Source organism: Rhinoderma darwinii, chromosome 1 (genome assembly GCF_050947455.1).
Source record: "Rhinoderma darwinii isolate aRhiDar2 chromosome 1, aRhiDar2.hap1, whole genome shotgun sequence".
NCBI lineage: Eukaryota > Metazoa > Chordata > Amphibia > Anura > Rhinodermatidae > Rhinoderma > Rhinoderma darwinii.
This window is the reverse complement of record NC_134687.1, coordinates 292492496-292517614: the sequence shown is the minus strand read 5'-3', so window position 1 is coordinate 292517614 and position 25119 is coordinate 292492496. Positions and strand designations below refer to the sequence as shown.

At 41.5% G+C, this 25119-nt stretch overlaps 1 protein-coding gene across 7 annotated transcripts in view; it reads right to left on the bottom strand.

The window, feature by feature from the left end:
- The window catches only part of EPS15L1 (epidermal growth factor receptor pathway substrate 15 like 1), a 239977-nt gene that overhangs the window by 181523 nt on the left and 33335 nt on the right, over nucleotides 1-25119 (bottom strand). For all 7 annotated transcript variants that reach the window (XR_012847578.1, XR_012847579.1, XM_075825344.1 and 4 more), the window contains exons 2-8: nucleotides 23659-23700; nucleotides 15300-15389; nucleotides 14364-14411; nucleotides 14184-14279; nucleotides 9313-9375; nucleotides 7265-7390; nucleotides 2461-2520 (exon numbers count right to left, since the gene is read on the bottom strand). Coding sequence is in view for 5 of the 7 variants with exons in the window: in XM_075825344.1 (XP_075681459.1) it covers nucleotides 2461-2520; nucleotides 7265-7390; nucleotides 9313-9375; nucleotides 14184-14279; nucleotides 14364-14411; nucleotides 15300-15389; nucleotides 23659-23700 (525 nt within the window). In the remaining 2 variants the exon portion in view is untranslated. The remainder of the gene's footprint in view (nucleotides 1-2460; nucleotides 2521-7264; nucleotides 7391-9312; nucleotides 9376-14183; nucleotides 14280-14363; nucleotides 14412-15299; nucleotides 15390-23658; nucleotides 23701-25119) is intronic.

Below are 25119 nucleotides of genomic sequence, written 5' to 3'. Positions count from 1 at the left end.
GAAAAGGCGTATTTGCGGTCACTAACGGGTTAATCAGCAAGCTTTTTTTTTAACCGTTTTTCCATCATCTCATTGAAAGAGCTATAACTTTTTTTATTTTTGCATCGACATAGCTGTATAAGGTCTTGTTTTTTGCGGGACAAGTTGTATTTTTTAATAGCATCATTTTGGGGTACATATCATTTATTTTATTCACTGTGCAATAGTAAATATACGTGGTTTTTCCCTTGAGTAATATATGTGTTTCACTGGATGAATACCAATGGGATTTTTTTGGTTAGAGCCTAACCTTAGGTTAGGCTCTAACCAAAAAATTCCCATTGGTATTCATCCAGTGAAACACATATCCTTTATTGATTAACTTTTAATTAACTTTTTTTGGGGAGAATAGGGAAAAAACAGCAATTTCGCCATTCTTTTTTGCATCCTAAATTTACGCCGTTTACCGTGTAGTTTAAACAAAACAATAACTTTATTAAGCGGGTTGTTACGATTGCAACAATGCTACATTTATATACTTTTCTTATGTTTTACTACTTTTACAAAGTAAAAACACTTTTTTTTTTTTTCTAAATTATTTGTTTTTGTGTCTCCATTTGAAGAGCCATAACTTTTATTTTTCCGCCGATGCAGCTGTATAAGGACTTTTTTTGCGGGACAACTTGGAGTTTTTATTGGTACCATTTTGGAGTACATGTGGCTTTTTGATCACTTTTAATCACATTTTTTTAAGGCAGGATGCACAGAAAACAGCAATTCTTGCATTGTTTTTGATTTTAGTTTTTACGGCGTTCACCAAAAAGTGTTAAATAATCGAATGGCTTTATACCGATACCAAATATGTGTAACTTTTTTATTAATTTTTTTTCATAATAAAGCATTTTGTAAGGGGAAAAGTGTATTTTACATTTTTTGAACTTTGGATTTTCATTTATTTATTATGAACTTTTATTAAACTTCTTTTAACTTTTTTTTATTAGTCCCACTAGGGGACTTCACTGTGTAATCATCTGTGTATTATTGCGTGTAAAACAGACAGGCATCTATTAGGCCATGCCTCTGGAATGACCTAGCAGGCCTTAACTAGAGGCAGACCTGGGGGCCTTTATTAGGCCCTTGGCAGCCATTGAAGACACCAGCACCCTGTGATTGTATTGCAGGATGCCCGTGGGGTGAGAGAGGGAGCCTACTCCCTCCATCCAAAACCACTCCGAGCTGGTGCTTGCTATTGAGCGCCGCATCTGAGGAGTTAAACGAGCAGGATCGATACGGATATAGATCTCAACCCTTTGGTATATCCAATGATATACCTTTTGCTGCTGCTCTCCATGTGACCATATGTATTTTTTACATTTAATGTGATACTGTGTATTGTTTATTAATAAAGATTTATATTCTTTTACAATACGTGGCTGTTATTTGTGCTACATTATCTTTTGGGGTGCTCTGTCCCCTTGCTTTTGTGCTTTTAGGTTGTTTTTTTTAGAGAGTCGGCAGCACTCTGGCCGGAGAATCCGCTCCTGGAGAAGCCCCCTGCATCACAATCCATATAGGGACAGTGACGTCAGGGGTTACTCCTGAAGCGGAATCCCCGACAAGAGAATTGCCAATGCTCTGGCCGGGGGAATCCGCTACCCTGGAAAAGCCCCCTGCATCACTATGCATATATGGACAGTGAAGCGAGGGGCTTCTCCAGGAGGGGAATCCCTGGCCAGAGCGTCGGCAATGCTCTGGTCGGGGATTCCGCTCCTGGAGTAACCCCTGACGTTACTGTCCATATATGGATAGTGACGCCAGGGGCTTCTCCAGGAGAGGAATCCGCTCTTATAGGGAGCCCCTGATGCCACTGTCTGTTCGCCAGGGAATCCACTCCTACAGGGAGCTACAGTGGCGCTATCTACTGGGGGGGGGGGGGGGGTGTAGCTATCTACAGGGGGAGTGTGCCATCTACAGGGGGTGTTGGTGCCATCTACAGGGGGGGGGTCAGAGCGAGCCCCTGAAACCAATGTCTTGCGATGCTCTGGCTAGGGACTCCATTGTTGAAAGCCCTGATTTCACTGTCCTTATATATACACAGTAATGTCAAGGGTTTCCCTGGGCTCAGCGCTCAAAGTAGCGCTGTGTCTGGGAAATCCTCGGCCAGGATCAGTTTTTACCGGCTGTTACAAGGATTGATTCCTGAAAAACGGCCGTTAAAAACTGATCCATTAAGTTCTATGAGAGCCGTCTGGACACGTCTTATTTTGTGATGGCCAGTATTCATGGGCCGTTAAAAAAACAGCCGTGTGAATAAACCCTTAGAACTTCATTGTTCAGAAAACAGCCGTCACACACCCGTTTTTCCACCGTCGTGTGAATGTAGCCTAAGAAAGACAAAAAATTACCAAACTTTTGTGCCTATATAACTAAAGTAGGAACTTTGGTCGATTGTATTGACTTCAGTAGTAACATTGTACTTACCACTGCAAATTCATCCCTGTCCAAGTGTCCATCCTTGTCTATGTCACTCAATTCCCACACCTGTAAAAAAAAAAACAAAAAAAAAACAATTCCATATTATAACACGCACAATGCTTAGGGCCCAATGCACACGAAAGTATTTTCATCTATCCCGAAATAGTGTCCGTAGATACGGATCAGCGGGTATCCGTATTTCACACGTGTATATAGTCGGGTGTCTGTAAATACTGTCCGTATTGCATCCGTACTCCATCCGTATATACGGATCCGTACAAAAAGAGGGAGGTTGCAATTGATGGCATCAACATATTGCCTAGCAAGGTTTCCGTAAATACGGACGGTTTACGGATGCACATCCGTAGCCGTCCGTATTTACGGAAGCTCCCATAGACTTCTATGGGAGAGTCCTTGCCGTAATTACGGACAAGAATAGGACAGGTTCTATGATTTTTTTCAGCACGGACACCCATCAGTAAAAAAACTGAAAGGTGTCCGAGGCCAATAGAAATGAATGGGTCCGTAATTACTGCCAGTAATTACGGTCTGTGATTACTGATGAAGGATACGGTCGTGTGCATGGGGCCTCACATATCATCCACGAAAAGCAAATAAAAATGGTACAGTTTTATGATCTGAAACATGTAAAGTTAAGAGAAACTAGCCTTTGGTATTAATAGATTCAACAAATGAATATATGTACAGTATACCAACATCAACTATTATTTGCAAATTAAATGTGAGACAAAATAATTATTGCGTCAAGGTTTAAAAAACGTGAATGTACTTTTACCAAATCTGTAAGGGCATGTTCAGACATGGCGGATTTCTGCAGACACTGTCCGCATCAATGCCGCATATAATCTGCGTTGCAGATTCCGTTGCGCCTTTGCCTAAAATGTGAAGTAAATTGCTGCGGATTAGTCGTTGCGGATTCAGGTGAAGAGTACTTCGTGGTCTCTTTTAAAACATTCCATCTCAGTCTGGCTATAGACCACGAAACACATAGGTCCAGCCAGAATGAAGAAATATCCTGTTCGTGAAAGCAATCCGCAACGCAACACACATAACATCTGCGGATTTCATTGAGTAATTTTGCAACTCCATTGAAGTCAATGGAGAAATTCCGCACAAGTCCGCAACAGCCAGTGTATGCTGCGGCCCTTAAATTCCGCACCGCAGCCTATGGTCCGCAGTGGAGTTGTCCGCAACATCTGCATGAAGATAACTAAAAAGGTGTGGAAACCAATGCACAGACTGTCTGCTGCGGATTTCCAGTGCGGACTGTCCGTAGCGGATTTCCAGTGCGGACTGTCCGCAGCGGAATTCCACAGCAATTCCGCCACGTGTGAACGTACCCTAACAGAGGCTTCAAACAGAGCCTCTAATGCGGATGTGAACAGACCCGAAGACATATAAATAAGATCTTGAAAACAAATATGATTTATTCAACATTTTGATTAGAAATTACATTTGCCACTCCATGAAATTAATTCTGAAAAAACACAATTATTTTGTAGATTGGGAATATTGTTTGGGTTTAATGGTATCTTTGTAACCTTTTCATTCTTGAAATGCATCTAAAAAGAAAATAAAGCAACTTTGTAAAAAGAACGTTTCTAAAAAATGTCATACCATATTGCATTTAGAGTTTTATGCAGACCTTTGTAGTGTGATCCTGCAGTCATTCTCCCTTCCATCTATCCCCTTCCATGCTAAAATACATTCAAAAGATTAGCAAGTAGGGAACAGATAAGACTCCCTTCTATTTTCTATCCTTCCCGAATTCAAAAAAAAAAAGTACAACTGGGCATGTATCATGAGATACCCCATTGAATGAATTACAAAATCTTCCTATTTTGTAAATCCTGAACTCAAGGAGGCTTTATTTTTGCCGTTCTCACTCAACTATATAATTTTGGCACAGAACGGTGACATACCACTAGTACAGAACAATAGGACTTTGTTTAGAGATACTTGGAAGGTTTGTGGTATGTGTACTACAATATTTGGAATTTCCCCGTATATTACCAGACTTTTTGTAATAGGAGAACATCCGGCATTAGCGGATACTATACCTAAAAGAGTTATTTTAAAATGGAAAGAACTTGGGCTGAAGGATATTGTGCTAGTAATACACTGAGAAAATGGGCTTATCCATACCTTTCGAGAAATATTAAACAGATTCTCGGTGTCACCAAAGAATTATTTATACTATCACCAGTGACGACATCTAGTCAACCCGATTTGCAAAAAGCATTCCAATTTATGGAATCCGATGGATTTTTACAAAATAATACATAAAATAGAAGGGAGACCCTCAATATCAGGTATTTATTATATACAAACAGTTATAAAAAGCTAAATAATAATTGTTCTAATAAATGGGTAATAAAAATGTACCCAGATATTAAAATATCAGTACTTTAGATTCAGGTAAAAATATACAAGTGTTGGAAAGATAATAATGTTGCATTAAAATCGGAGATACTAAAGGAACTTCAATGGAAGCGAAGTTTCAGAGTATATGGCGCTTTCAATGTCGGATTTACACCCAAAACCACTGGGAACCAAGAAACCCTTGAGAAACAACCGCCTACTGATATCTGCCCAAAATGTGCATTTCCAAAGGCTGGACTCTGGCACTCAATTTGGAGAAGCCCTCAAGTCCAGAGATTCTGACTATTAGTGGCTCTGTTTATAAACTCCATACTGGGCAAATTCGTAACTTTAACCCCTTAATGACCAGCCTATTTTGGACCTTAATGACCAAGCCATTTTTTACGTTTTTTCATCGTCGCATTCCAAGAGCTATAACTCTTATTTTTGCGTCGACATAGCTGTATAAGGTCTTGTTTTTTGCGGGACAAGTTGTATTTTTTAATGCCACCATTAATGCCACCATTTTGGGGGACATATTATTTATTGATTAGCTTTTATTAACTTTTTTTTTGGGGGGAAATAGAAAAAAACCTGAAATTTCGCCACTCTTTTTCGCATCTTAAATCAACGGCGTTTACCGTGTGATATAAATAACACCATAACTTTATTCAGCGGGTTGTTACGATTGCAACGATACCAAATTTGTATAGTTTTTGTATGTTTTACTACTTTTACACAGTAAGGGTATGTTCACACGGCGGGGGTCCGTAACGGCTGAAATTACGGGGATGTTTCAGCCTGAAAACATCCCCGTAAATTCAGCCGTACCGGCATGTGCAGGCGCTTGAACGCCGCGTCAATTACGGCCGTAATTAGCGCTGCTATTCATTGGAGTCAATGAATAGCGGCTCCAATTACGGCCAAAGAAGTGACAGGTCACTTCTTTGACGCGGGTGTCTAGTTACACGCCGTCATTTGACAGCGGCGCGTAAATATACGCCTCGTGTGAACAGACAAACGTCTGCCCATTGCTTTCAATGGGCAGATGTTTGTCAGCGCTATTGAGGCGCTATTTTCAGACGTAATTCGGGGCAAAAACGCCCGAATTACGTCCGTAAATAGGCCGTGTGAACATACCCTAAAAACGCTTTTTTTTCAAAATTATTTGTTTTTGTGTCTCCATATTTGAAGAGCCGTAACGTTTTTTTTTTTTCACCGATGCGGTTGTATGAGGGCTTTTTTTTTGCGGGACGACTTGTAGTTTTTATTGGTACCATTTTTGAGTAGATGCGACTTTTTGATCACTTTTTAAAGTCAGGATTCACAGAAAACAGCAATTTTTCCATAGTTTTTTATTACATTTTTTACGGCGTTCACCGTGCGGGTTAAATAATGTTATAGATTTATAGTCGGGGTCGTTACGGACGCGGCGATACCAAATATGTGTAACTTTTTTACTTTATTTTGGTTTTTTAATAGTAAAGCATTGCGTAAGGGGAAAAGCTGGGTTTTTCTTTTTTTTTTTCATTAACTTTATTAAACTTTTTTTTTACTTTTTTACTAGTCCCACTAGGGGACTATAATATGCGATTCTCCGATCGCTATTGTAATACACTGAAATACTTTTGTATTGCAGTGTATTACTGCCTGTACTGCAGTGTATTAATGCCTCCGGCATGATCTAGCAGGCAGTCGCTCCAGGCAGACCTGGGGGCCTTTATTAGGCCCCCGGCTGCCATTAGAGACACAGACACTCGGCGATCGTATCGCCGGGTGTCGGTGGGAGAGAGATGGAGCTCCCTCCCTCTCTCCAAAACCACTCAGATGCGGTGCACGCTATTGCGCACCGCATCTGAAGGGTTAAACGGGTGAGATCGATACTAATATCGATCTCACCCGGCAGAGCAGGGACGCTCCCAGCCCTCAGCTGCCTCTAGCAGCTGAGAGTAGGGAGATTTGACACTCCCTGCTCTATTTACTTTATCCTGATGCAGCGCCGTAAAAAGGCATATGCATCAGAATAAAGCCCGTTAGTGGCCGCCGTTAAAAGGCGTATTGGCGGTCACTAACGGGTTAAATGCCTGGACCCTTGTCTTTAACTCGGACTTCGAAATATATGAAATTATATAATTATATATGAATGTTAAATTTGAGGGAAATGTTTATTTTCATGACCTTTGGGTTCATATCTGTAATTTTGAATAATGACAGAATAAACTTTAAAAAAAAAAAAAAGACTGCACAGGGTTTGTAGTCTATAACCATGGACACATAGGTCTGCTTAGGAGCTCCATACAAAAAAACAGTAGAATATTTTTAAAATCACAGCTATTTGTAAAGTTGCTTCCTTTTCCATTTTAGATGCATTGGGAAAAAAAGAATATAAGTTGCAAATGTGTAAAAGAATAAATAAATGTACTCTCACCCTTCCTAAGATATCCAGAGGTAGTTTGGAGTTCATTAGTACCGGTTTCACCTTGTCTCCAGACAGTAAACCATTTATTGGCAATAAACTATCAAATATTCCATCGAACTTGGATTTCTCTTCCATCTGGTAAGCAAAATAAAGTGGTCATTTCCAACAGTGCACACAAAGATTTATTGATTTAAAAAGGTTTATATAGCACCATCGCCATCCGTTTATAAATGCCAAAGGGATTCATTGACATTAAAAGGCTTAGGCCAGACCTAGATTTTTTTTTTGTAGTGAACAATAAATTGCTGTCCATAGGAATGCAATAGACTAGGGCTTCATACAGAGGGGGGACTTACCAACCTTTCTATGACAATTTCCTGGCGTAGAAAGGTTGCAAAAGGTCCCAAAAGTTAATCCCCTCCCAACATTTGACGTATCCATACGTCATAGCCGGCTAGGGGAAGTGTGGAACAGGCTCACGGAGTGAACCCGCTCCATACAATGTGGTGTTCGGCTGTATGTTACAGCCGACACTTCACAGTAACGAGCCGGATCGCGCACAAGCACGATCATGCTCGTTTAACCAGTTAAATGCCGCGGTCAGTAGCCACCGCAGCATTTAAACAGTTAGAAAGAGGGGGTGACCCCGTCTAGCAGCTTATCGCGCCACCCGCAATGCAATCGCGGAGTGTCGATAGTTGCTATGGCTGCCTGGGGGCCTAATGAAGGCCCCCAAGGTCTGCCATCTTTGTGCTCCTACTAAGCCCTGCCTCTGGCAGGGCTTAATAGAAGCCTGTCAGAAAGACAATTTACTGCAACAAATTGGTATTGCAGTATATCGTGCAAGTGTTCCAACGATCGCTGGTTGAAGTCCGCCTTGGGGGACTAATAATAAAAAAAAGTTAAAATTAGTAAAATAAAAGTTTTTTGTTTTTTTTATGTACAAAGAGTTCCCATTTCCCCCTAGAGCAAACTAAAAAAATAAATAAACATAATTGATATCGCCGCATCCGTAAAAGTCTGAACTATTACAATATATCATTATTTAACCTGCACGGTGTACGCCGTAAAAAACATAAATAAATTGTAAATGCCAGAATCGCTATTTTTTGGTCACCTCATCTCCCACAAAAAAATGGAATCAAAAGTGATCAAAACGTTGCATGAACCCCAAAATTTTATTATTAAAAACTACAGCTTATCCCGCAAAAAAATAAGCCCTCATACCACTTAATCGACAGAAAAAAAAACAAAAAAACTTAGGACTCTCAGAATTATGACACAGAATATATTTTTACACTTCGTAAAATATTTAAAAAAAAATAGAAATATTTGGTATCGCCGTAATCGTATTGACCCGCAGAATAAAGTTAACATGTTGTTTTAATTGCACAGTGAACATTTGCTCGTTCATCTGCTGATCGCTGCCCTGTTTACACAGGACAATGATCGGTAGCGAGCGTTCTATAAAAGCTTGTCTGCCCGATAATTGGCCAGTGTAAAACCCCCTTAAGGGCTTATTCAGACGAACGGGCTATACGTCCGTGCAACGCGCGTGATTTTCACTCGCGGCGCACGGACCTATATTAGTCTATGGGGTCGTGCAGAGTCCGTTGCCAAAAACTCACGACATGTCCGTTCTTTGTGCGTATTTCGCGCATCACGCACCGATTGAAGTCAATGGGTGCGTGAAAATCACGCACACCACACGGAAGTACTTCTGTGGGATGAGCGTGATTCGCGCATCAGCTGTCAAACTATGACTGTAAACAGAAAAGCACCACATGCTTTTCTGTTTACAAACATCCAAACGGAGTGTCATAATGATGGCGGCTGCGTGAAAATCACGCAGCCGCGCATCATACGGGGCTGCCACACGGAGCTGTTAAGTGCCTTTTGCGCACGCAAAACGCCGCATTTTTTGCGTGCGCAAAACGCACACGCTCGTGTGAATCCGGCCTAACACTGTTCATATGTGTATCAGCACTCAAGTCAACTTTTGCAAAAAGGAAAGAATAGACATGAAACCCACATTCTATTTTTAATACAAAACTTACCCGAACTGACCAATGACCTTCAACAGGAGGAGGAGTGATTAAAAGGGGGCTGCTGGTATCATTCTGTAGAAATGTAAAAAAAAAAAACAACCATATAATGAGATCTATGCTGATCATTATCTACTTTCGATGGAAGAACAAGTCGTAATGGTGCACAAGAGTTATTTCTAAAAATACGTGTATTAGTTGATTCCAAAGTCAGAGCGCGCCGCCCTCTGCAGGGAGCGCGCCACAGCATTAGTCGACAGTAACTTAACTGTAGCAATTCGTGTCAGGCAACCAGTTCAAGGCAGATAAGATCATGGGATAAATCAAAAGGGACGTAGATACATATGAGAACGAAACTTCTCAATATCCTCTACTAATCGAAATTTGAAGATCAGGGACTTCATAAACTAAGTTGAGGGGAGTGGTGTACTTGGCTATTTAGGGAAGACCAGACGTGAATTCTGCTGTCGTGTTAATGAGAGAATACCCCCTCTCCCAGCATGTACAGATGGTTCACAATGGGAACCCTTCAGTGTTGAACTTTATAGGCATTGAACTGGTTGCCCCGAATCCTAGAAGTGGCAACTGGGATGAAAAAAAAATCCTTGAAGTGGAATGACGATGGATTCACAAGATGAAAACGGTCACACCAGATGGATTCAATTAAAATTGCAACTGCTTTCTATAGTTATATGGACAGTACCCCGCTCACCCCATTCTCTTACTTCCCTTGTTACCATAACCACCCTTAACCAAATACCACCCACGCGAATTTAGGTAATGGTAGCCTGTTCAAGGGAAAGAGTATGGGAGGACAGTGGTGGTGAGGCTTAAAGAAGCGACAGAAGTACATGTGTATGTTTCTAGTGTACAATTAAACATCTATTACAAAGTAGACATTGAGCACTCTCTCCAATCTACATTTATACGGCCAGACGATTTGTTGGAGAAACTCTGCAACCACATGAAATGTCACAACTGCATTGTATGTGGTAACAGAATTGATTTAATACAGAAGCAAGCTGTACTGACGGTAATTGACGCAGGATAAACCCAGAGCCAACATTGCTACATCCCCACTTAATACATCAAGACAAGAGAATGAGACGTTTTGAATGCCGAGTATCGGAATCATTAATAATAATAATAATAATAATAATCTTTATTTATATAGCGCCAACATATTCCGCAGCATGTACAGACAATATCAGACATTACATAGTGACAAAACTAATTACCAATTCACAAAAGAGGAGTGAGGACCCTGCTCGCAAGAGCTTACAATCTATGAGAAAATAAGAGAGAGAAAATGTAAAGAAGTGCTTGTTCAGTACAATGGTCCAGCCATCTTTTATACACATGGGGTAGTACACAAAGCTGCATGAGCCGGTCACCAGCCAGTATCTGTGTATGCCAGATATGAAGTGCATTAGGGTGCAAGGAGTAGGGGGGATACTGCTGAATGAGGGGATCAAGTTCTGGTGACTAATGTAAAAGGGGGGCCAGGGAAAGGAGTCATATTAAGAAACGTTATAGGCCTGTCTAAAAAGATGTGTTTTCAGGGCTCGCTTAAAACTGTGAATGTTGGGAATTAATCAGATTGTCTGGGGTAGCGCATTCCGGAGTACTGGTGCAGCACAAGAAAAATCTTGGACAGGAGTGGGAGGTTTGCGTTATGGAGAATGTTAATCTAAGCTCGTTGGCAGGACGTAGAGCACGGGTAGGATGGTAGACAGATATGAGGGAGGTGATGTAAGGTGGTGCAGCACTGCGGAGAGAGCTTTGTGGGTGAGAGTAATAAGTTTGAACTTTATTCTAAAGGGAATGGGCAACCAGTGCAGTGACTGCCAGTTACAGTTAAGACGAGAGTGAATCAGAGCGACAATGAGAGTTTTGTCTGTTTCCACAGTAAGAAAAGGGCGGATTCTGGAGATGTTTTTGAGGTGAAAGTGACAGGAGCGTGAAAGTGATTGGATGTGTGAAGTAAAGGAAAGATCGGAGTCAAAAATAACCCCAAACAAAGAGAAAAAAAAAAAGAGAACAAAGCACACATAGTGCATGAAACAATATAAAAAGGGTGATGTAAGGATGGTCAATTATGCGGACCTTGTGAGGTTATGCTGGGAGCATAACATCCAATGTAGCATATTCCAGTCGTCCATCTAGGTAGAATGGTTCATGTAGGGTTGCAGCCTAAGTTTCGGTTCGAGGGCCGTGCCAGCCTCGATATATATACAATGAGAGAAAAAAGCGGAATATTCTCGGGCGCAGCCGTAGGCGATTTTCTTCATAATTGTATCGATCCGGTATTCACACCATGACAAGCAGAGTCAGATAGGGTTTAAAGGGTGATTTGTACAGAGTAAAACGCGTTTCAAAGCCGAACTGGCCTCTATCAGGTTATTTACAAAAATCCTAACCCGATGAAGAGGCTAGTTCGGCTTTGAAACGCGTAGTTTTACTCTGTACAAATAAATCTCCCTTTAAACCCCATCTGACTCAGCTTGTCATGGTGTAAATAGCGGATCAATACGATTACGGAGAAAATCACTTACAGATGCGCCCGAGAATATTCCGCTATTTTCTCTCCTTCATCTCCATTAAAAATAACCCCAAGATAGCGGGCGTGCTGCCTAGGAGTTATAGTAGTACCACACATGGAGATGGAGACATCAGGTTTAGGTGGGTTAGTAGATGGTGGAAGCACAAGGAGCTCAATTTTAGAAAGATTAAATAGTCACTGATCTAACCAACAAGTCCGGAATTTCAGTAGTTTATTTAACATTTTAAAGTCAGGAACTGGGCGGGAGACGTGCAGGAAAGGTCTCCTTGGCAACTAGACACCACAATGGGCAGTAAACACTTAACTGCGGCTTTCATGGGAGGGAGAGTGACGTCAGGTCATGCTTCCTCTATCCATGATTTGCGCCTGGACGGGACCGATCCCCTTTTAAAGGAAGATGATGGTGACGTAAAGCAGCCACTGCCGTCCATTTGCTGACTCAAACCCACGCTGCTCTGATATGTCTCCCTGATGAGCCAGTAACCAGCTGGCAATACGCGTTCAGAGAAAATGTTGAATTAGATGGACTTTTTTCAAAATTGCCTATGATAAAATGTTACTGATACAAAAGAATGATAGTGATCAACATAGGGGTCGCTAGACCTAAGCAAACTCCATTTATGTCCATGTTGGCTTGAAAACTAAATAACAAATTGCCAAAAATGTTCAGAACACTGGCATATTTGCTTTTAAAGCATCAATAAAATAACTAAAATAGAAAACAACATTCTCTTCCTGTCAACCGCACAAGTGAAAGCAGACGAAACATCAGCGTTTCTGTTCCAGTTATGAGCTGCAGCTAGCCCAGCCCACTCACCGCTGATTGGTCGCTTTCTCCTATATGCAGTATAGGGAGAAAGCTCTCAATCAGCTGTCGATGGGCTTGGTTAGCCGCAGCTCATGAATACAAGATGCGTGAGAAATAAGAGATATTTATAAAAACTACTGATCAAGGAATAGGCAGCACTCACTGGGATGATTGAGTGAAAAAGTCAAGCCTTATTCATCCAGATAATCCAAGCTTTTTTACACTATATATATATATACATACATACATACATACATACCTACACACACACACAAGTGCGTAACTAGGAGAGACTGGGCCCCATAGCAAACTTTTGACTGGGGCCCCCCTCCCCTGGGTGTCACACAACCCCCCCCCCCCCTTGTAGATCGTGCCTTTTTAACAGCCGCCCCCCCCCCCCCCTTGTAGATAACGCATACAGCCCCCCCTGTAGATAACGCCATACAGCCCCCTCTGTAGATAACGCCATACAGCCCCCCCTGTAGATAACGCCATACAGCCCCCTCTGTAGATAACGCCATACAGCCCCCTCTGTAGATAACGCCATACAGCCCCCTCTGTGGATAACGCCATACAGCCCCCTCTGTAGATAACGCCATACAGCCCCCTCTGTAGATAGCGCCATGAAGCCCCCCCTGTAGATATCTACAGAGGAGGCTGTATGGCGCTATTTACAGGGTGGGCTGTATGGCGCTATCTACAGGGGGGACTGTATGGCGCTAACACCATACAGCCCCCACTGTAGAGAACGCCATACAGCCCCCATTGTAGAGAACGCCATACAGCCCCCCCTGTAGGGAACGCCATACAGCCCCCCCCCCTGTAGGGAACGCCATACAGCCCCCCCCCCCCTGTAAGGAACGCCATACAGCGTCCCCAACCCCCCAAAAAAATGCGACCTAGAGTGTGTCCTACAAAAGACATGTATCCCCTCTCCACAGGATCTCCACAGGATAGGGGATACATGAGTGATCGCTGGCAGCGATAGGGAGAACGGGGGACTGAAAGTCCCCTGAACTTCTCCATGACTAACCTCTGACTTCCGGCGTCTGCGCAGCTCAATAAAAATGAAAGGAGAATGGTCACGCATGTGCACAAGCGGGACCGGCGCTCCATTCATTTCTCCGGAGCTGCCGACACAGACCCCGGAAGTCCGAGGTTTGTGATGGAGAACTTCAGGGGACTTTCAGTCCCCCGTTCTCCCTATCGCTGCCAGCGATCACACATGTATCCCCTATCCTGTGGATATCCTGTGGATAGGGGATACAGGTCTTTTGTTTAATGGCAGAGAAGGGAGATACCTCCCTGCTCTGCCATAGTGTTCAGTGGCGTCCCGCTGTAGCAGCCATAGCGGCAGCTAGCGGAGCCTCCGGCCATGGTGGGGGCCTGTGCCGGCGGGCGACACGAGCCCCCTCATGCCGCGGGCCCCGTAGCAGCCGCTACGGCGGTAGTTACGCCACTGCAAACACACATAAATAAATAATAATATGCATCAAGTGTAAAGTCACTTACAAATTTGGGAGGGGGCACTGGAATACTTAAACTGGTCAGGGTAACTTCATGACCACTTTGTGCACAAGCCACTAGTCGCAAAGCAACATAGAAACCCTATGAGAAAAATTAAACATAGAATTAATAATAGAACCAATTGTTCAAGGTTTTGAAGTCATCAAAGCAAAATGTCTTTATTACCTGTTTGTCCAGGTAACCTTTCCCATCAGGATCAGCCAGGTCCCAAATCTAAAGTACAAAAAACACAATAGAATATACAAGATTACCTTAAAATCACAACACTTTGCAACTCGGAAGGCTTCAATAGTTTTAAAGTATTACAGTCTTCCTCTCTAACCAAGGCTAGGGTTACACGGCCACTTAAAATTAAATGTGAAATCTATTATTTCCTATAGAGGAGAAGTTGCAAGCCATTATCAGATGCAAGCGCAATTATATGTTACCATGGTAACAGATGTGCGACAACCTCAGACTAACATTCTACCTTTTGTAGTGAAGGGACGTTAACGCAACAGATTAGTAGACTCCTGTTAGATCGATTACATACTTCTCCATGTATTATTATTTATATAGCAACATCTTATTTTGTGGCACTTCATATAATTAAATTATTAAGTTCATATTTTTTTCATTTTCTAAATGCAAACCATAGTCTCCCTGACTAATTGTACTCTGGTCAGTAGAATGATATAGAGACACTTTCAGCAGCAGAAAATAAGATGGGGGAATATATAAAGACTGGCGTTTCAAACATCAGTCAAACTAATTTACGTTGGCGGAAAATTTATTAAGAGGTGCACACCTCCTAATTTGGCGAATATTTGGCTGTCCGTACAACAAAAATGTAAAGGAGGAGTGTAGATTTGCTCCATAACTTACGCCAGTTTCTGGTGTAAATTATGGTAGAAATGTTGTTCTGGTGGAGACCCTGTCCCTTTCAGCTGAACTCCGCCCCCTCTTCTCACCACTTTCGTAAAGTGGCAAGAGAAGTAAAAAGTCCCACATTTTAGCGCAACTATGGCGTGCACCAAAATTAGCTGCTTTTTTTACGCCAGAAAACTGGTGTAAGCCTCTTGATATATTCCCCCCTGTATGTCTTAATTCTTCTTCACTTACCTTCCCGAGAATAACATCTGACAGGGCAGATTTTTTGAGGAAGAGTGCTGCTTCTGCTGGTCCTACCCTACCAGCGTGAGAAGGGTCAACCTGTAGTACGTACAAAATAATTCACACTTAGGCTCTGCACTATTCTTTCCTGTGAAAAAAGACGGAAACCTGGCGGACCCTTATAAGTCATTGGAATCCAACATACAGGCTCATGTGTTATTAGCACATATTTGGGATTTATGTGTTTAACAATTGAAGAATAAAAAAACATTTAAAAAGGGAACCGGTTACTAGGTTTAGAGCCACTTTACCACCAGCATGTCATTATGCAGCTGGGGTTTAGTGTTCCAAACATGCCCACGTCAAAACCGAATGTTTCGGAAAATTAGTGAAAAAAAGTACAAGTTATTGAGATAAAACCAGCGGCATTGTGCAAATGAAGCGGAGAACAGTAAACGGTGTATGCGCAGTGAAGATGTACTGTTCTCGGCTTCATCTGCACAATGCGCACTATGCTGCCGGACTCATTCCCCTGATTCATCTCGATAACTTATAAGTTCTTTCACTAGCTACTGCCGTAAGGTCCGCGTATGGGCATGTTTGGAACGCTAAACCCCAGCTGCATAAGGACTTGCTGGTTTCCCTTTAAATATTGGTGTATCCAAACCACTAGAGTGCTTTTAAATCCTTCTCACAATATCCATCTTGTGTGTCCAGTACCATTGGGCCCACATGCTCAGCAGCTTATTCTTGCGGCCCAGATCCTCTTGCACACGGGAGGCTGAGTGATTCCGGCTATTGTGCAGGTCAGCGAATTGGATTCCGCCCAGTAAAAGTAGCTGCTTCTTAATGAAACTGAGCACATAAGGTGTACGTTTAGAAAAGGGATTGAAAATAACACCAGAGGGTGGCATAACAAGAATGTAACAGCAACATCTAGACACAAGAGCATACTTTCAACCCCCTAACAGTTTATCCCGAGTGTGACTGCAGAGGGTGATGCTGCTCTAAAGGTTTTACCTACGACTAGAATGTGACAAGAGATGCGACATTTGTCTTGTTTTAAAGCCGCAATCTGGTCTGAGCTAAAACAAGTTGAAGTAAGAACTGCATATATTTGCAGATGTCACTTCAGCCTCTCTGAAGAGAAAAGGTTGGGCAGTGGGGGATGGGCTGGCAGTGTGCAGGGAGAGGAGGAGGATCTGTGATCCTCCTCCTGTTCCTGCATGGCTTCAAATGACTTCAGAGGAGGAATAACGTGGACTTTTGTTCATGTTGTCACCCACACACCCACTTATCAATCAAAGAGCATACTTGCTATCGGATTGTCACATATGATTGTTTGTTTTTCCAGAAAAGGAGTGAGAGGATACCAAAATAGAATTAGATATGGAGAGGGATACAACAAAGGTTAATGGGGATTTAGGCGGGGGAGGGGGTAGCAATTCAAGTAATGAGGTAACTAGGAATTAATGTGCACCTATAAAATTACAGATGTTGGTAACATCAAATGTATGCTGGCAAATGCAAGCTGTTTTGCAAATAAAATGAATGGAGGATCTACCGACATGGGTTATGATATAGTGGGCAGAACAGAAACCTGGCTGGATGAGAGCCATGACTGGGTAACTAATGTGGAGGGCTAGACCGTATTTAGAAGGGATAAAAAAAGATAAAGGGGTTGGTCTGTTTGTAAAATCCATCCTCAGACAGGTGCTGAATGAGGACATTGGGGAGACTGACATTATGGGTAAATATCCATTGAGCGGTTAATAACGGCAAACTACTAATTGGAGAGAGTGTTATAATCCATCGAACATTACTGAATGGGCGGAGGAGGATATGTTGCAAAAAACAGAAAAGGACGCAATCAATAATGGGGAGAATTGTAACTATCCTGAGTTTACTTTATGTGGTAATAACTTTGGAATGCTCTTATCTATCAAAGCAATTCTGAGATTGTTTCTTGTGACATTGTACTTTATGTTAGTGGAAAAATTTGGTTAATAAATTCAGTATTTGTTTGTGGAAAAACACCAAAAGCTAGACAAAATTTTCGAAAATTAGCATTTTTCTAAATTTAAATGTATCTGATGTACGGTAAGACAGATAGTAATAACACATAAAATAGTTACTAGTTAACATTTCCCATATGTCTACTTAATGTTGGAATAGTTTTTTTGCATGTTTTTATTTTTGTAGAATGTTACAAGGCTTAGAACTTTAGAAGTAATTTCTCAAATTTTCAAGAAAGTAAGTCACCCCATATTAGAAAACTGCACCCGTCAAAGTTTCTTATTCCTTGAGGCGTTTTGCAGGAATTAAAATTTTTTGAAAATTGTAATCCATTTTTCTGTGTAACAGAGGGTTTTACCAGAGAAAACGCAGCTCCATAATTATTGCACAGATTCTGCAGTTTTTAGAAATATTCTACATGTGGCCCGTGTGTGGTAATGGACTGAAACACAGGTCTCAGAAGCACAGGAGCACCTAGTGGATTTTGGGGCCTCCTTTTTAATGGAATATATTTTAGGCACCACGTCAGGTTTGGAGAGGTCTTGTGGGGCCAAAACTGTGACAACACCTCCAAAAAGACGCCATTTGGGAAACTACACCCCTCAAGGAATTTATCAAGGGGTATAGTGAGCATTTTGATCCCAAAGGTTTTTTTGCAGAATTTAGTGGAATTAGGCCATAAAAATGAAAATCTACATTTTCCCGAATAAATCGTAGAAATTATAAATTTTTACAAGGCATAAAGGAGAAAAAAGCACCCCAACCTTTGTAAAGCAATAAGGAAATACCCCACATGTGGTCATAAACTGCGGTTTGGACACACAGTAGGGCTCAGAAAGGCAGAAGCGCTATTTGGCATGCAGATTTTGCTGGATTGTTTTTTTGGCGCCATGTCGAATTTGCAAAACCCCTGAGGTACCAGAGTATAGTTTGGAATTTTGGAAACTACCCCCCTCAAGGCATTGATCATTTGCCTGAATATAGGACAGGTCTCAGAAGTGAAGAGCAACATGCGAATTTGAGGCCTATTTTGGTGGTTTTCACAGAATTGGCCCACAATTGCAGGGCTCTGAGGTCAAATAGTAAAACAAACCACCCAAGTAGTGACCCCTATTTTGGAAACTACACCCCCTTAAGGCATTTTAAGGGATGTAGTGAGCATTTTGAACCCACAGGAGTTTTTTCATTAGAAATGAATTAACCCTTTCAGGATGGCCATTTTTTTTCTTTTTCGTTTTTCACATCCCGCATTCCAAGAGCCGTAACTTTTTTATTTTTCCGTCAATAGAATGGTGTGAGGGCTTATTTTTTTGCAGGAGGAGTAGTAGTTTCTATTGGCACCATTTATTCTATATTTTTTGAGAGGTGGGTACCATAAAATAGCGATTCTGACATTTTTTATTTTATTGATTTGCAGTGTTCACCATGCGGGAAAAATAACATTATAGTTTTATAGTTTGGATCGTTATGAACACAGCGATATCAAATATGTGTACTTTTTTTTTTTTTTTTTTTTTTTTTTTAACGGTTTCAAATTTTCCTATAATAAAAGTTATACCTTTTCTTTTTACACTTTTATACAACATTTTTTATTAACTTTTTTTTTTTTTTTGGCCCACTAGGGCACTTGAAGGCTTGCAACACTGATCTCTATACTAATACATTACGCTACCTATGTAGTGTAATGTATAAGAGCGGTCAGTGTGACACTGACAGCAAGTCCATCAGGACCTGCCGGTGGAGGGTCTTCCATAGACTTCCATACATGGCAGACCCAGATGCCATGGTCAGGCCTCTGGTTGCCATGCCAAACATCGGCACACCCTACCATCCCGTGATTGCATCGTGGGTGTGCCGATCTGGTACAAACCCCTTAAATGCGACGATCACTACTGACCGCTGCATTTAAGGGGTTAATTGTAGAAATCGCTGCCATTGGACCGCTGGCCGGCGACAGGGGAGTGTCTATCCATTAGGACAGTGAGCATCGGGAACGGTTCAGTAACTGTACGTCCTGGTGTGGGAAGTAACCTCTGGCCAGGACGTACAGTTACTGACTCGTGCTGGTAGTGGTTAATTGGGACAGAGTCTGGTTGTGCTAAAAGCTGTACGTTTTTATCCACAATTGAATTATTTCACTCAGAGGGGATAATGTGCTAGATCTGGTCTTATTTAATAGACTAGATATAATATAAGTTGTGAAGGTCTGGAAGCACTAGGGCAACAAAATAATATTCGATAAAACGGTTCAAAATCGGAGCGACAAAAACCTGGAACTTTAGGGAAGCAAAATTCAATCAACTAAACGAAGAACTCAGGGTTTGTTCACACAGGTTTGATTTGCACATTCTACAGGGAATTTGGGCCATAAGTTCAGACCAAATCAGTTTGATTTGGTGCAGAATTTCAGCTGCTCCCTGCTCCCCCGGATGGTCTGTGTTTGGCTGCAGCAAGTCACATGGAGCAAAACGTCATCCCAAGAGGATGGGTCAATATGTTTTTTTTTCTAAATATTGTTTTTGCCTTTATTACTGAATATAACCCTAAGGCCTTGTTCACACAGTGCAAATTTGCTGCCGATTTTGCATGCATTATTTTTATTTATTTATTTATTTTTTCAAATTTAAGATAAAAACAGAACTGGATCCAGAAGAGCAGACCCATAAAGTGTTCCTTTATATTTTTTTAAGGAAAAATAAAATTGTCAGAAAAAAAGTGTTTTTTTTTTTATTTTTATTTTTTTTACAGAATAAAAAAAAAACATATAAACTGAATGTCCACTTTATTAGAGACACCCATCCAATAGCGCTTTCTACCTCCTTTGGACTTTTAAGCTGGAGCAATTTGTTGTTGCATAAATTCCACTAGGTGTTGAAATTGTTGCAGGGATGAACTTGGTCGAACACTTGCTTAGGTAAATCCTACTGTTCAAACCTCCATCCACAGGTATCAGAGGACCCAGGGTGTGCCAAGAAAACATTCCCGACACCATTACTCCACCTCTACCAGCCTGAACTGTTCACAACGGGCAGGAAGAGTTCATCGATTTGTGCTGCTTGCGATAAATTCTGACCCTCCTATCAGCACGGTGCAACAGAAATCTGGATTCATCTGATCAGGTGATGTTTTTCTTCTGCTCAGTAATCCAATGTTTTCACTCTTTTGCCAACTAAAGTCATTCTGTTTCCATTAGACAGCAATGGTACTTTAACTGGTCGTCTGCTGTTACAGCCCACTCTGCTAAGGAACGACGAGCTGTACGCTCGAACACGTTAGTTGGAGCACCAGCGTTGAATTTGGCTGCAATTTGCTCGGCTGTGCACCGCCTGTTCATCAGAACGATTCTTGACATCCTTCTCTGACCCCACTCTAGGTTTATCCTCAAACCATTTCACGAGAATACCCCACAAGGTTGGCAGTTTTTTTTAAATACTGGTCCTCTGCTAGCACCGATGACCATGCCTCATTCAAAGTCACTCATGGTCGCTCGATTTTCCCATTCTAATGTGCATTTACACAAACTGATCTACGGAAAACGTGCTCACTTGATTTTATGCTGCACTCCGGGGTCACGTGTCTAATTGTGATAGGGCAGGTGTCTAATAAAGTGCCCATTCAGTGTATTGCCGATCATAACAACGCAAATTATAAAGTTAATGTTATTTAAGGCCCTCTTATTTTTTCATCCCCTCCAAAAAAGAATAAAAGCTACTCAATAATGATGGAAAATCAAAACAGTTATGTCTCTTGGAATGCGGTAACACAAAAACAATTTATTTTTATTTAAAAGTGTATTTATTGAGGAAAAGTAATAAAACATAAAAAAAGTAAACTTATTTGGTATCGCCGTAATTGTACGGAATCATACAAAACAAGCTCTTATGCGGCTACGCCAAAATAAAAATAAATAAAAATGATGGCTCTTGGAATGTAGCAACGAAAAACCGAAAAAGAATGCTTGCTCCTTTAAAAATAAGCCTGTTCGTTAAAGGGGTTATCGGACGGCATTTGAAAAAAAAAAAAAGAAGTTACTTTTTTTTTTTTTTTTTAATGACATACCAATTCTTGATATAATGCCTGTTTACATCCAGGTTCAGAGGCAGAACTGCGCACGCTTAACCCCTTAATGACCAGCCTATTTTAAATCTTAATGACCAAGCCATTTTTTACGTTTTTCCATCGTCGCATTCCAAGAGCTATAACCTTTTTATTTTTGCGTCGACATAGCTGTATAAGGTCTTGTTTTTTGCGGGTCAAGTTGTATTTTTTAATAGCACCATTTTGAGGTACATATTTATTGATTAACTTTTATTAACTTTTTTTTGGGGGGGGGGGGGGGAATAGAAAAAAATCTTACATTTCGCCACTCTTTTTTGCGTCCTAAATCTACGCCGTTTACCGTGTGATATAAATAACACCATAACTTTATTCTGCGGGTTGTTACGATTGCAACGATACCAAATTTGTATAGTTTTTTTTATGTTTTACTACTTTTACACAGTAAAAACGCTTTTTTTTCAAAATTATTTGTTTTTGCGTCTCCATATTTGAAGAGCCGTAACGTTTTTATTTTTTCGCCGATGCGGTTGTATGAGGGCTTTGTTTTTGCGGGAAGACTTGTCGTTTTTATTGGTACCATTTTGGAGTAGATGCGACTTTTTGATCACTTTTTATCACATTTTTTTTAAGTCAGGATTCACAGAAAACAGCAATTTTTCCATAGTTTTTTTATTACATTTTTTACGGCGTTCACCGTGCGGGTTAAATAATGTTATAGATTTATAGTCGGGGTCGTTACGGACGCGGCGATCGTAAATATGTGTAACTCTTTTACTTTATTTTGGTTTTATAATAGTAAAGCATTTTGTATGGGGAAAAGCTGGGTTTTTCATTTTTTTTTTCACATTTTTTTTTTAAAATAACTTTATTAAACTTTTTTTTTAACTTTTTTACTAGTCCCACTAGGGGACTTTAATATGCGATTCTGCGATCGTTATTATAATACACTGCAATACTTTTGTATTGCTGTGTATTACTGCCTGTCCGTTTAAAACGGACAGGCATCTGCTAGGTCATGCCTCCGGCATGATCTAGCAGGCATTCGCTCCAGGCAGACCTGGGGGCCTTTATTAGGCCCCCGGCTGCCATTGGAGACACAGACACTCGGCAATCGTATCGCAGGGTGTCGGTGGGGGAGAGAGGGAGCTCCCTCCCTCTCTCTCTCTCCAAAACCACTCAAATGCGGTGCATGCTATTGTGCACTGCATCTGAAGGGTTAAACGGGTGAGATCGATACTTATATCGATCTCACATGTTCGAGCAGGGACGCCCCCAGCCCTCAGCTACCTCTGGCAGCTGAGAGTAGGGAGATTTGACAGCTCCCTGCTCTGTTTACTTTATCCTGATGCAGCGCCGTAAAAAGGCATATGCATCAGAATAAAGCCAGTTAGTGGCTGCCATTAAAAGGCGTATTGGCGGTCACTAACGGGTTAAAGCCTACAGGTCCCGGCAACCTCCTCTTTAGGCCAGATTTACACGAGCGTGTGCGTTTAGCGCATGCAAAAAACGCAGCGTTTTGTGTGCGCAAAAGGTACTTAACAGCTCCGTGTGTCAGCCCCGTATGATGCGTGGCTGCGTGATTTTCGCGCAGCCGCCATCATTATGACACTCTGCATGTTTGTAAACAGAAAAGCACGTGGTGCTTTTCTGTTTTCATTCATACTTTTAACGGCTGTTGCGCGAATCACGCGCGTCCCACGAAAGTGCTTCCGTGTGCTGCGCGTGATTTTCACGCACCTATTGACTTCAATGGAGGCGGAGGCGTTTTTGTCCCGCGAGTAGAAAAACCGTATCGCAGGAAAAAGAAGGAACATGCCCTATCTTCGGGCGTTTACGCCTCTGACCTCCCATTGACATCAATGGGAGTCAGAGAAAGCGTATTTCGCTGCGTTTTTTGCCCGCGGCGCTCAATGGCCGCGGGCAAAAAACGCCGCCAAAATCGACGTGCAGGCAGACCAAAATCTGCCTCAAAATTCCAAACGGAATTTTGAGGCAGATTTTCCGCCTGCAAAAAGACTCTGTGTGAACCCAACCTAAGAGGTAAACATTATTTTTGCTTCCCATTTCCACTTTCAAAATCGTACAAACACGACACAGAACACAAAAAAAAAAAGCTTGATGTGTCTATGTAAAGCTATATACACTGTTCCAAAGCAGAATAGCCTAAAACCATTGGGTGTGAACCAGGAACTGCATCTGGGCTATAATGCTCAGCAAGTTTGGGTCAGAGGTAGCTTCTTCCCCGCTGTAGCAGTGGAATTCACATGTTGTCACTGCCTTGGATTGTACTTACTTGTTTGTAGTACGTTTCATATAACGGATTGCCAGTGGAGAGCTGCAACAAGAAAAACAATCAATATCCCAATGAGAACTTGCTCCTGTACATTGTTATTGGCAATCTTATCGGATTTACATGTCATTTTACAAAATAAATTATTACAAATATTGCTGTGTGTATGTGTTGTGAGGTGCTAAAAACAGAAGTGGTCCTATTCCTTTACCAGTAAGCAATGCTCACATGACTGCAGATGCTCCTGCTAGGTTGACTACATTACATGACGAATTTGACGGTTTTGTCATCTATTGCGGAGGAGCATTTGAAACCTGTTAGACTTTGCAAATAAAGGAGTTACAACAGCTCAGCCACGTAGCGGTAAACCATGCAACCTCACAGAGCGGAGCAGATAAGTGCTGAAGCATGTGGCGCATAAAAATAATCTATCTATCCTTTGTTGTCTCAATCACTAGAGTTCCAAACTGCCTCTGGAAGGGACATCAGCACAACAACTGTGCGTCGGGAGCTTCATTAAATGGGTTTTCATGGTCAAGCAGCTGCACTCAAGCCTAAGATCACCATGCACAATGCCAAGCGTTGGATGGAGTGGTGTAAAACACGCTGCCACTTTTCTCTGGAACATTGTAAACTGGTAACTTCTCTCGGGCAATGGATTAGTGATGCCGGTTTAACACAACCTACCGGAACGTATAGTGCCTACTGTAAATTTTGGTGGAGGAGGTAGAATTGTCTGAGGCTGTTCTTCATGGTTTGGGCTAGGCCCTTTTATTCCAGTGAAGTGTAATGTTAAAATTACAGCATTCTAAATGCTTCCAACTTTGAGGCAACAGTTTGGGTTATCATTGGGTTATCATCCTTTTGGAAGTGTGTGCATTAGTAGATATCCAATAAACTTGGTATTACTTGTTAAACTGTAAAGTTAGAGAGTTTAGGATTTACTTGCTCTATAACAGCAGTCCCCAACCTTTTATACCTTGTGAGCCACATTCAATTTTGAGTGATGGCCGGGATCCACATTAAACTAAAAAAGGTTAACATAATAAAATGTAGAGAAACACAAAATCATAGAATTTTAACTTGCAGGAAAATATTTGAGTTTGAAATTTGACTCAGGGGGTAGGACATGTCTGTAATATTGTTAATGTGGATGGTGGATGTAGAAAGGGCATATGGTTATAACTCACGGTTTGATTGGCGAGTCACAGCAGGGTGTTGCAAGCCACATGTGGCTCCCGAGCCACTGCTTATGGACCACTGCTCTATGACATGCTGCCTGCATTTTCAACTTTAAAGAGGCTCTGTCACCAGTTTCATACTTCCCCCATCTCCTACATAATCTAATAGGCGCTGTGTTGTAGATAACTACGGTGTTGTTTTGTTTTTTTTTTTTAAACAAAAAACTTTTATAAGGCTGCATTCACATCTGCGTCAGGGCTCCGTTCCAACGTTACATCTAAA